Raw genomic sequence first — 13,091 nt, 5'->3', positions numbered from 1 at the left:
TCATTATACACTACAATGTAGTAATAATAGATATAAAGCACACAATAATGTAATGTGCTTCAATTCCCCTGCCCCAATCCACGGAAAAATTGTCTTCTGTGAAACTGGTCCCTGGTGCCAAAAAAGGCTGGGGACCATTGAGGCAGATGACATCTATTTTTTTTATTGATTGATTATTGATTGATTTTTCCTTTTGTTGCCCAAGATGCAGTGTAGTGACACAATCTCTGCTCACTGCAACCTCCACTTTATGGGTTCAAGTGATTTTCCTATCTTAGCCTCCCAAGTAGTTGGGATTACAGGCATGTGCCACCATGCCCAGCTTATTTTGTATTTTTAGTAGAGACGGGGCTTCACCATGTTGGCCAGGCCGTTCTCTAACTCTTGACCTCAAATGATCCGCCCACCTCAGCCTCCCAAAGTGGTAGGACTACAGGCGTGAGCCCCCGCAGCCAGCAGACATCTATTTTTTTGACTAGTGTGGATCACTGTAAAGGCAATATGGTTAAAGTGACAGCTACCATGGTAGCTCCCAGGTGTTGTATTTTCCAGATCATGGCAGGGCGGCAGCTTCCTTAGCAGTCCAGTTCTGCAGTGTGGCTGAGGTACTCTTAGGAAGTCAGCTGGATCCTGCTGCCAGCACTCTCTGTGATCTGCTATTTACTACCATAAAATATATCCTTTTATGATTGAACTAGGTAGAATATGTTATACTATCTGTTTCACCCTGTCAAATACAACTACTAAACCCAAAGCATGAATATTTGGCTATTATATCAAGTAATTTAGACAACCATCTAAAACACCTAAAACTTATAAATTATATCAGAAAAACATGAGCTAAAATTTTAAATAACTATCATGAAAAGTAACTTACCTTGGTAAGAAATTACCTGTACACTAAGCTGTACAGTTCCATCGGTTTTTACTCCTTGGTCAAATAAACTTCGTTCTGGATCCAGCTAACCATGGATAAAATGAGTAAGATTATTTTAGTGCAATCATTAGATTAAGTCCCTTGCCTTTGGTTTAGAATAAATGGATGTACCAAACAGAACTTAATTACTAAACATACTAATTAAATTATAAGAACACATTATTTAGCTTATCATATTTAATTCTTTGCCAAAATTTAAAATATTTTCACCACTGAGGAAGTAATTCAGGATAGCATACCACCAAATTTGTTGTGTTAGTTTTCTCTACCTCTGGAGTCTAGTTTGGGATTTTAAATAATTCCAAAAGGCAATTATTCATTCTGAAATGTATTTAAAGTAGAAGGTAATGCTATATCTGTCATGAATAAGTAAAAGTGTTTAATTAGTGGTGATAATTTATCTAAATATATTAACATATTCTTGTCATATCTGCCTTGTAACCAATGCTACATATTGAAGGGTTTACTCTAAATCTCTCATCATAAAGTTAATAAAATTAAAGCACTTATGACCTTACTACCTAACCTAGCTATGAATATCTTGAATCCTAATTCCATATCATTTCAGTATTAGTGTTTTTTCCTTCATATATCCTTATAATGAATGCATTTCACACTATGGCAAATTGATGATAAAATGTTAATTCTGACTTCCAGACACTTTCTGTCAACAGCTTAAAGACAGGCTTCCATTAGAATCATCTTGCATAATTTATAACTGTGTCTACATGTCATAAAGCTGCATGTCCTACTCTCATTCCCAAGAATTCAACTGATGCTGTCATCATGGCACAAACACATGACAAATGACTATGAATCTAACTTGAACAGGGGACTAGACAAACTGTGTAGGGCTGGGCATGGTGGCTCACACTTGTAATCCCAGCACTTTGGGAGTCCAAGGCAGGTGGATCACCTGAGGTCTGAAGTTCGAGACCAGCCTGGGCAACACGGAGGAACCCTGTCTATACACAAATACAAAAATTAGGCAGGGGTGGTGGCATATGCCTGTAATCCCAGCTACTTGGGAGGCTGAGGCATGAGGATCACTTACAGCTGGTAGGCAGAGGTCGCAGTGAGCGCCACTGCACACAGCCTGGGCAATACAGCAAGACTGTCACCAAAAAAACAAAAACAAAAAAACAACAAAAAAAAGACTGTGTAACCTTGTAGACAGATAGATTTAGATTAAATATGACAGTTTCATCCATTAATATACATTTCATTAAAAATTGTCTTAATGTCAAGTTTTTTCTCCTTGTCTGGTGGACACTGGTATTATTCACTAGAAGCTATGGCAAATGTAACTCTGAAAGTATAAGCTCTCAGGTACTGAACATAATAGTAAGTTCACTAAAAGCCAGCACAAGGACAAAACTCAAGCCTGGTATTTGATCTTGTGTTTAACGTTCTTCAAAAAAGTGCAACTTAGCCATTGTTGCCTCAGCTTTCAAGTCAGCCCACAGCATTACCGTAAGCAGCAAGACTTCTGATTGAAATGTATGTTCGCATTGACATGGAGAACAGAAGTGTGGTCCTCATATCCTTTTTAAGGAGGAAACAGGGACAAGGAGTAATGCAAAATGCCCTTAGATCCAAAGCTAGCCCTGAATTCTATGACAATATGAATTATAAATATTACCATTTATCCAACTAATATTTACTGAGAACTTGGAAGAGGCTGGGTAATCTGCAGGCCATACTTTCATATTGGATAGGTCAAGTATTATAAAGAAAGCAATAAATGTTACAGCTGAAAGACAACTAAGCGATCAAGTCCAGATTCCCCTTTATTTTACATATGAGCAAAACCAGGCAAAGTCCAGTGACTGAGTTATATTCACTACAAACCTTTAAAAAAGTTTTTTGTTTTTTTGACTCAAACAAGTGAAGAGAGTTCTGGAGCCACAGAGGTCTGGGTTCAAATTCCAGTATACCCCTTTGTAGCCACACATTGGACAAATTATTTAACCTCTTTAAATCTGTTTCTACATCTGCAGAATGTGACTAAGAATATGCTGATTTCAAAGACTGATGTGAAGATTACATGAGAGAATTAGAGTGTTTTGCAAGTATTTTTTTCACTCAACGTACCCTGCCCATATAGCTCAAGTTCACCAGTTTTTAATGGCTACCTCAAATTCTATTCTATGGAACTAATTTATCAAATCTCATTTTTGGAACATTTGAAGTGTTTTCAGTTTTTGCAAAGCCATGAACATTTTCATGCATATACCTTTACCTAACCAAGTGAGCATTTCTGTAGGAATAATTTGCTTAAGTGGAACTGTTAGGTATTTCACATTTAACATTAACAGATATTAAGTGGGAGGTGGTCTTCCAAGAAGACTAAGCTAATTCATCCTCTCATTGTTAAGAGAAAAAAACTTTAAATCCTAAAATTGTAACATTACTAGACCTTCCCACATGCCCTAGTTTTAGAGGCACTCTATCATCCCTACCCACCACCAATTACTAGATTTATATTGAAATGAAAAGATTAAAGTACGGTTAAAAGGCAAATAAAATGCACAAACTTTGTTAAAACATTTCAACTTATTGTACAACAGTATCTTATTAAAAATAGTAGCAGCATATGATGATTTGAATTTTTAAAAAACTAATACAAAAGTTCTGTAATATAAGGAATACTCATATCACAAGTCAGGCAGGGGAAGGAGTAAAGAATAAAATAAATCAAACAATCCAAAAGATGACACAATATACATTAATCTAAGTTAATATAAAAATAGTATAAAACTCAGCCAGGCGCACTGGCTCACACCTGTAATCCCAGCACTTTGGGAGGCCGAGGCGGGTGGATCACTTGAGATCAGGAGTTCAAGACCAGCCTGGCCAACACGGCAAAACCCCATGTCTACTAAAAATACAAAAAATTAGCCAAGGTGTGGAGGCATCGGCCTGTAGTCCCAACTACTCAGGAGGCTGAGGCAGGAGAATCGTTTGAACCTGGGAGGTGGAGGGTGCAGTGACCCGACATCGCACCACTGCACTAAAGCCTGGGTGACAGAACGAGGCTCCATTTCAAAAAAAAGAAAAAAAAAGTATAAAACTCTAGTATTTAATCATATGTTTAAGGAAGGTCATGGAAAACTGTATGGGCAATCCTATTTAGGCTGCTACCTTTTATACATAGAAGTACTACCTATCTTTAAAACGTACTGTAAAATATGACTCAGAATATGTTTCAGACATAACATATTATAATACTACCATGGGTAAAATCCTTTTCCAATAAATTCCAGGACCTATCAGTTGATATTTAAATTCTTATCCAAAACTTACTGTTAGAGAAAGTAAAGGTAAAAGGGAAATGTAGAAATCATCTAGTTAAATGATACGTTTGAGAAGTTAAAAGGTGGCTAGAAATACACTTCAGCTTCAAAAGTCAATGTGCTTCCTACTGTTACTACTTATATTTAAGCTTTGATTCTAATTTATTTAAACTTCTTATTTTATATTTGTGAAAGTAAAAAACATTTCATTTGTTTTAGTACTAAATATTTAAAATATAATTTTAAATGGAGAAAATTTTGCTTAAAAACCTTTTTATTTCTAAACACTTAAATTTTACAGTAATACAGGTCAAATCTTCTTACAGAGATAAAGTCTATAGCTATAAAGAAAAGGCTAACAAAAAATATTCCTACGTAGACTAAAATGTTGCAATAGAAATTTACAAAAATAAAAATTACCTGGATATCTTGCAGGCAAATTTCATGAGCATCCAAAGAACACTGTAGTCTCGGTTCTAGCAGTTTCTTTAAATTGCCTATTGGTTCATTGATGTCTATGGCCTGGCTTACACATTCAGCTGGCGCGTAGGTTTGTTCTACGATGCTAAATGTTAAAGATGTAAGTGCTAACAGTTATATTTTTTACCCTGGATTTCAAAGTAACAACATGCTAAAAACATAATCCCAAACCAAAACACATTTCTGGTCTTTGAAAAGTCATTTCTACATAGATACTGTGGTAGGCTCGTCATCAACCAGTGTTGTCAAAATGAACACTGAATTTCATAGAGAAATGCTAGCTTGAAATTTAAAGCATTCTTGTAAATATGCCTCATTATGCATGTATGTACATATGTGTGTATGTGTACACATATAAATATTGCACATACGTTATGTCTGCATTTGCATTACATTTTCAAGTTATTTTGAAGAATTTTAGACCCAGAAAGGAAGACACATCATCTCCTCAAAATCTGTATGCATCTCTACTAGTCAATTTCCCTTCCCCACATAAATAAAAATGTAAAGACATAAAAATAGAATAAGTTAAATAAAAGACTTTCCCTTTAATTTAATATGAACACAACTGGTTATAATCAGGACAGCTCCATGTTTAAAAAAAAAATTTATATTCTTCCTAAAAACTGTCTTAGTGATCTTTCATATTATTTCACACTTTGAATTCAAAAGGGTTAAAATCTTTGGTAAGTAATCCTACATATCTCTTACAAATCCTTATATAGGGCCAAATAGAAGACAAACACTAAGTAATATTTGCTGAATTGGCGAATGTGGAATTCAATTAAGTATTCCAACATGTTTAATTTAAATATGATTTAAATCTTATTTTGATTGTCAAAAACAGTATGCATTAAAAATCTGTCGAGTTTTCACATAAATTACAAGTAAAATGAGATATATACATGATATTCAATGAATGTATATAGGTTAAAATTTTTTCTAAAACATTTATTTATATTTTAATTTTAGAGAGCGTCTCCCTACGTTCACACCAGGCCGGCCTCAAACTCCTGAGCTCAACTGATCTTCCTGCCTCAGCCTCCCAAGTAGCTGCGACTACAAGTGTGTGCCATTGCACCTGACTTAAAACATTTAAAATTTATAAAATAAACGCCTTATGATTAAAAACAAGTTTATTTAAAAATACTAGTATACTATTGTTATTTGTTAAGGTAAAAAAAACCTTAAGTAAGCCTTTTTACCAAACTTTTCAGCTATAGCCATGGTAGGTTTTTTTTTTCTTTTTTTTTGAGATGGAGTCTTGCTCTGTCTCCAGGCTGGGGTAGAGTGGTGCGCTCAGCTGGCTACAACCTCTGCCTCCCAGGTCCAAGCAATTCTCCTGCCTCAGCCTCCCGAGTAGCTGGGACTACAGGCATGCACCACCATGCCTAGCTAATTTTTTTTTATTTTTAGTAGAGACGGGGGTTTCACCATGTTGGCCAGGATGGTCTCGATCTCTCGACCTCGTGATCCACCTGCCTTGGCCTCCCAAAGTGCTGGGATTACAGGCATGAGCCACTGTGCCAGGCCAGCTTTTTCTTTTTTTGTAACAATTATTCTTAAGATTCAAATGTCACTTTAAAACAAATTTTTAAAGAACTATTTTATACTAGCTGAACGTTAAACATTTTAAAAAAGTTTTTATTGCTATCATTTAAACCTTGGAAGACCTCATACAAATATCTAAAGTACCAATTTCTCTCTTAAAAAAAAAAAGTAGATTATCTCACACTACTAGACCTAAATTCCTGCACAGCAAAAATCTACGTTAGGTGAACGACAATTACTGCCTCCTTCACATAGGTCATACACATTGATTACCAATCTTTCACCTAACCTAGACTATCCACAAAAGGTCAGATAGTACACACTTTAGACTTTGTGGACCATCTGTGTGCATGCATGTATAAACATAAACATATGTATGCTAGGCTCCAAGAGGGCTCCTAATGATTCTTAAATTCATGCCCTTTTAAAGTTCCCTTCCACACTGTACCAGTGTCGGACTGTGTGACCATAAGACTAAGACAAAGTGATATGTCACTTCTTAGATTACTTAAAAAAGACACTGGGGCTTTCTACCTTGCCATTCTATGTCTCTCAGACCATTTGCTTTAAGGGAAGCCAGCTGCCATCCAATGAGCAGCCCTAGAGAGAGTCATGTGATGAGGAACTGAGGCATCCTGCTAAGAGTCTCAAGCATGACTTTGGACGCAGACACTCTAGCCCTAGTCAAATCTTTAGAAGACTGCAGCCTGGGCTGACAGCTTCATTGCAAACTCATGAAATACCCCGGAGACAGATCCTCCCAGGTAAGTTGCTCCCAGGTTCCTCTGAGAAACAATGTGCAATAAAAAATGTTGGGCTTTTTTTTTTTTTTTTGAGACAGCACCTTGTCCTGTCACTAAACCTGGAATGCGGGGGCACAATCATGGCTCACTGCAGCCTTGAACTCCTGGGCTCACGCAATCCTCCCACCTCAGCCTCCAGAGTAGCTGGGACTTAGGCACATGTAATCAGGCCAGGCTAATTTTTTTTTTTTTGTATGTTTTGTAGAGACAAGGTTTTGCCATGCTGCCGAGGCTGGTCTTGAACTCCTGGGCTCAAGTGATCTGCCCACCTTAGCCTCCCAAAGTGTTGGGATTACAGGCATGAGCCACTGCATCTGGCCGAATGTTGGGCATTTTTAATTCCTGAATTTTGGGATAATTTGTTACACAAATATCTATACACGAAATTCCACAGAAGCATGCATTCCCTCTTTCTTATGCTGGAAAAACTGGGATAAACAAGTTGAAAAGCTCTATTAAAAATTTAAGATTTTTAAATCTCAACTGTACTCTCAACACTCAGTATCCTCCTTAATTATCTTGTCCAGTTCCACTGCAGAGATTTCTAAACCTTTGTTACTCCACGGAGATTCTCTACTACTTTTCAATCCCTTTTACTTTTGGCTTATTATCTCACCTCCTACTTCATGGAGTAAAATAGGGACCATTAACTACTACTTTCCTCAATCTTCTTGTTGACTCCCAAATGTCTATTTCTACCCATGTTCTCTCCTTGGATTCTGAACTCATTACTACTGTCCTCCTTTCAAATAAGTATGATTCCATTATTATTCCAAGAATTAACAATTTTCCCTACACTTTATACTTAGTACTGGTCCCATAATTACTCATATACCTGTATGTCTCCTCAAATACAATGTGGCCTTTATAAGGGCAGATTAGCATCTTATTTATTCACATATTCTTGTCAATTAGTTGTTTACAACAGTTACTCATAAATATTTGTTAAATGAGTTCAGGTTGAACTAAACTATTTCTGAAATTAAAGCAACCAGTGCTGAGGAAAAGAATAAAGAATCAAATGCCCTAAAGGAGAAAACTATTGAAATCAATTGCTTCTGATTTCATTTACCCTTTTATTACCATTAGTTTAAAACTGTCTTTCCCTCTCAGCTACAAGCACACTAAGTCAGAGGAAATAAAACAATATATTATCCCCTAAAATGCTGAGAACAGTTAAAAAAAGAAAGTCCAAAAGAACTATGACTTGTTTCCTGGTTTTAATTAGGTATATTGATATTTTGAAAAAAAATGATAAATTCAGAAACACCAACCTTTCTTCTGTGCACTCTGCTTTCTCTGTTCCATCAATCTCAATTTCTATCAGCTCCTCTGCTTCTCTTTTAGTCATGGCTGGAGTATTTCAAAGGATCAGTCCTGCAAGAGTGACTTTTTAAGATATTTTAAAACTATCCACATAAACAGAAATGACACACAAGAAGTAGAGACCCAATCCAAATAAAAGGCAAACGGCAAGCAGAAGAGGGGGAAGTAGTCTTTACATATAGAAGAAAATCAGCTGGGCGTGGTGGCTCGTCTCTAATCCCAGCACTTCGGGAGGCCAAGGCAGGCAGATTGCTTGAGCCCAGGAGTTTGAAATCAGCCTGGGTAACTTGGCGAAATCCTGTCTCTACTAAAAATACAAAAATTAGCAGGGCGTGGTGGCACACACCTGTAGTCCCAGCTATTAATACTTCGGAGGCTGAGATGGGAGGATCACCTGAGCCCAGGAGGCTGAGGCTGCAGTGAGCCATGATCGCATCACTGCACTCCAGCATGGGCGACAAGAGACCCTGTTTGAAAAATAAAATAAAGGAAATCCACAAATGACATTTATAAACTAATTTTTTTAAAAACTGGCATTTATTAACCTGACATGACAACTTCATCAATCTACTGGATTTACTGGGATGTTTTTGGGACCAATCGCAATCAATAAGTTACCTCAAAATTAAGTTAAGGGTCTGTTAACTATATTAAAGCAACTCAGTTTCAATAACAGATTCAAACCTGAAGCTTAACGTGGAGATTAACTATGTTTATTCAGCTAAAAGTCGTACCTTAGTAGCAGAATTTACTGCAAAGTATCACACTGATACAGTGATATGCAAATTAATCAGCTAGGATTTGGTACAGATGATGTCTCTTTTAAATGCAAGAATATTATAAAACAGCAAAACAAAGTAACAAATTATAGATATGCACATTATTTCCCTGATTACACACAGTAGAAAATTTCTAATGATTTTTTTCAGATGTGGTTTTATTTTAAACCACTACTTCAGTTTTTAATTATCCCATGTAAAATTTTTATCTATTGCTTAAAACCACTGATACAAAAACATTAGAATTTTAAAAATGCTAAGTAATACACAAATAGCTGATATACATAGATATTTCTTTGTGGACATTTCTGAGGTGTTAATACTGTTAAGTACCAGGTTCTGTTATTAACTATCTCGCAATAGGTCAATGAATTTGTCTTTGAACTCCATACGCACTTTCAGTCCACAGCACCTCTGAGTAGTTGGAATAACTACTCAGTAGATGTACTACCACATCTAAAAAGAGACGTACCTTTAAAAGGAACGCTCCACTAAATTTGGTATTCCGACATTTACAAAAGAGTTGTGCTCCCACTTACAAGGTTTGACTAAATGAAGAATTTAAATATTCATTTGTATTAATAACCATTACTCGTTGAGCATCAGGCACTGCATTCAAATGCTTTGCATAGAGCAATCTTATTTTGAGCCCCATCTCATACAAACGTTATTCAGAGGTGAGGCTAAACCACCTGTGGCTCCACGTCACAGTTTTGGTGTATCAACCTAAGTAGGTATCATTCCAGATGGGGATGAACCATGATTGTCCAAATATAGGCTCTGTATTGCGTATATCAGTACAACAGCCACCACCACCTGGAGTACTGCAACCCTCTCCTAAAGGGGGTCCCTGTGTCCACTCTTGTCCCCCCACAGTCTATTCTCAGTCAACACAACAGCCAGAGTGTGATCGTTTTTAAAACGCAGCTAGGGCCAGATACGGTGCCTCATGCCTGTAATCCTAACACTTTGGGAGATCGAGGAGAGAGGACTGTTCGAACCCATGAGTTCAAGACCGGCCTGGGCAACATAAAAAGAACCTGTCTCCTATAAAAACATTTTTAAAATTAGCCAGGCATGGTGGTGTGCACCTGTTGTCCTAGCTACTCGGGAGGCTGAAGTGGGAAGATCGCTTGAGAGCAGGAGTTGAGGCTGCAGTGAATGATGATCGTGCCACTGCACTCCCTCCTGGGCAACAGCGAGACCCTGTCTCTTTAAATAAATAAACAAAAGTAGAAAGTCCTTAAAAATAGAAGAGGAAATTGGAAGAGAGAGCCAGAGTGATTCAATGTGAAGACTTGCCGCATAGCTGTGACTGGCTTTGAAGATGAAGGAGCTATGAGCCAAGAAATGCAGGTAGCTTCTGAAAGCTAGACAAGGAACAGATTCTCCCTCGAAGGCTCTAGAAAAACAGCACTGGCAACACCTCATTTTAGCCCAGAGACCTACTTCATATTTCTGACTCCAAAACTGTACGATAATAAACCGGTGGTGTTTTTAAGCCATTAAATTTGCATAATTTGTTACACTAGCATTAAGAAACTGAGTCTCCCTTCCCACTTTAGAAAGGGCTATAACTGTAAGTTCTCAATATCTCCAACTATGGGGTAGCTGGTTTTCTGACAAATAGCTGGCACCTAAATCTAGACTGCCTGATACAAAATGACCTAATTTTTCCCACATAATTAAGGTTGCTCTCAGGCTTGCCCTTTAAGGACAAACAATAAAAGGGTAAGGTTCTCCACTGGGATGGACACATGCATATGGAGCAGACTGCGCAGGCTCCGTTCACAAGCATATCTAGCAGACTGCGCAGGCTCCGTTCACAGGCATATCTAGCAGACTGCGCAGGCTCCGTTCACAAGCATATCTAGCAGACTGCGCAGGCTCCGTTCACAGGCATATCTAGCAGACTGCGCAGGCTCCGTTCACAAGCATATCAAACAGACTGCGCAGGCTCCGTTCACAAGCATATCTAGCCGACTGCACAGGTTCTGTTCACAAGCATATATAGCAGAATGCGCAGGCTCCAGCAGGCTTCTTTTGGGGATGATGAAAAAACGAAGACCCTCTGTTGTTGTTGTTTTTTCTTGCTGATGCTGGTCTAATAAGCCTTCCTTTTCTCCAATAAAGCCTATTCCTCAACTGGTGCTATGTGTAAAATTGTGGAATTCATCCTGAGTGCTAAAGAAAACAGGTGGAAACCGAGTAGGGATCTACCTTGAAGGACAACATAAGCTTCACAGGGCAAGAATATGTGTTCACAGATATATACAAAGTACTCTGAAGAATACTACCTTCAGCAGGCACTCCACCAATATGTGTTGAATAAATTAGTAAGAACTATTTCACACCATATAAAATGAACTACACATGCCTTAAAGGATTAAACATAAAAGGCAAAACTATAAAACAGAAGAAAATGGCAGGGACATTTTTGTGGTCTCAGGATAGAAAAGGATTTCTTAAATAAAATTCCAAGAACATAACCCTGAGGAGAAAAATCTGATTACATAAAAATCAAGATTTATGTTCAAGAGACACGCTACAGAATGGAAAAATATTTCCAATACCCAAAAGTGACAATGGAGTAGACAATGGCCTGGAATTTGATAACCAAAAAAAGGGACAAATTAGAAAAGTAGTTAAAGCATAGGAAAAGGATATTCACATAAAGGGAAACCAAAATAACTCAGGATACAAAGAAATGCCCAAATTCAAATCATTCAAAAGTTCAATTTAAAACAAAAAACTACCACTTTATACCATGTGTGTGTTGAGGGGGGAGGGGGGCGGCGGCGACAAATGTCAGAAAGTTAAATAACGAGAGCAGTTACCAGGGACATAAGATTCCTCTGTCTCTGTAGATGTGGTGTACACACAGGTGTAGATATTCTGGAGAAAAGTATATCAAGCATACTTATACCTATAACCCAGCAATTTCATCCCTAACTAAGCATTCCAGAAAAATTCTCAAATTGGTTAACAGGATTGATTGATAATGTTCAGGGCAGCTTTATTGGTGACAGCTGGTGCCAATCCAAGTGTCTATTTTAAGAAAGTATTAAGCAAAGAAAATGTGGAGAAAGTATACACTATGGAATTTTAGTATTGGTTAAAAGGAAATAATGTCCACACAAAATAGATAAATTATAAAAAACTGTTGTCTACAGAAAAAAGTGAGAATCAGGTTTATAGCAGAACAGCACTTTAAAAAAATCACTTATTTTCAGGGCTTATAAAGAGATCCGCTCCCATCTCCACAACCAATTTTCTTAAAATTAGAAAACATAAATTTTCTGGAAACTTTGGCAAAATAGAAAAAAAAGCATATAATGTAGCCAGAAGCTGAGAAGTGGCCCTAATGGCTTATCAGCAGGGACACCTGGGGCTCCCCTAATATAAACACTAAAATAGGAAGTTGCTACAAAGAAATTTATCCTATGATCTTTCAAAAAATTTATAGACCAATCCCTAGAAAGTGCCAAATAGAGAAAAAACAAAACAAAACAAAAACCCATGCCCTTTTGGAGAAAAAAGAAATTACTCAGTTTCTTAAATGATCTTTCAAAAAATATTACTCAGTCTCTTAAATCTTTCTCTCCTGGTTCTCTATGCTTAGTCCAGAGAAGCAAAACAGAGATTTGAGAAATAGTCCAAATCTTTCATATCAGTTTTTGAGTGAGTCTTCTCTTTTTCTGAAACCAGTTCCTCAGACTTCTATGTCAATACTTTGGAAAACTGAGAGAAAATTACTTGCAGTTTCTCCATCTAAGGGCTGCCCCCGCCAGAACTGCACAGAACAATTTCATATACTTTGACACTCTGGTTCTGCTGGATTAAATCCAACCTGGGGTTCGGAATGTTTCACAAGATGGGATACAAACTAAACCTGAGTTTAACGAAAAATTCTGGGAAC

At 37.3% G+C, this 13,091-nt stretch overlaps 1 protein-coding gene across 4 annotated transcripts in view; it reads right to left on the bottom strand.

The window, feature by feature from the left end:
• GABPA (GA binding protein transcription factor subunit alpha) overlaps positions 1 to 13,091 on the bottom strand; it is a 35,128-nt gene that overhangs the window by 19,889 nt on the left and 2,148 nt on the right. For 2 of the 4 annotated variants that reach the window (XM_003263797.2, XM_003263796.3), the window contains exons 2-4: positions 8,342 to 8,444; positions 4,654 to 4,798; positions 878 to 962 (exon numbers count right to left, since the gene is read on the bottom strand). In XM_003263797.2, coding sequence (XP_003263845.1) covers positions 878 to 962; positions 4,654 to 4,798; positions 8,342 to 8,418 — 307 coding nt within the window. In that variant the 5' untranslated portion in view covers positions 8,419 to 8,444. Of the gene's footprint in view, positions 1 to 877; positions 963 to 4,653; positions 4,799 to 8,341; positions 8,445 to 9,988; positions 10,119 to 13,091 lie in introns of those variants that run through there. The other 2 variants (XM_030806382.1, XM_030806381.1) reach the window with 2 other exon arrangements.

The sequence above is a fragment of the Nomascus leucogenys genome, chromosome 25, assembly GCF_006542625.1.
Source record: "Nomascus leucogenys isolate Asia chromosome 25, Asia_NLE_v1, whole genome shotgun sequence".
NCBI classification, from domain to species: Eukaryota; Metazoa; Chordata; class Mammalia; order Primates; family Hylobatidae; genus Nomascus; species Nomascus leucogenys.
Note: the sequence above shows the minus strand (reverse complement) of the source record. Positions and strands in the feature narration are given on the sequence as shown.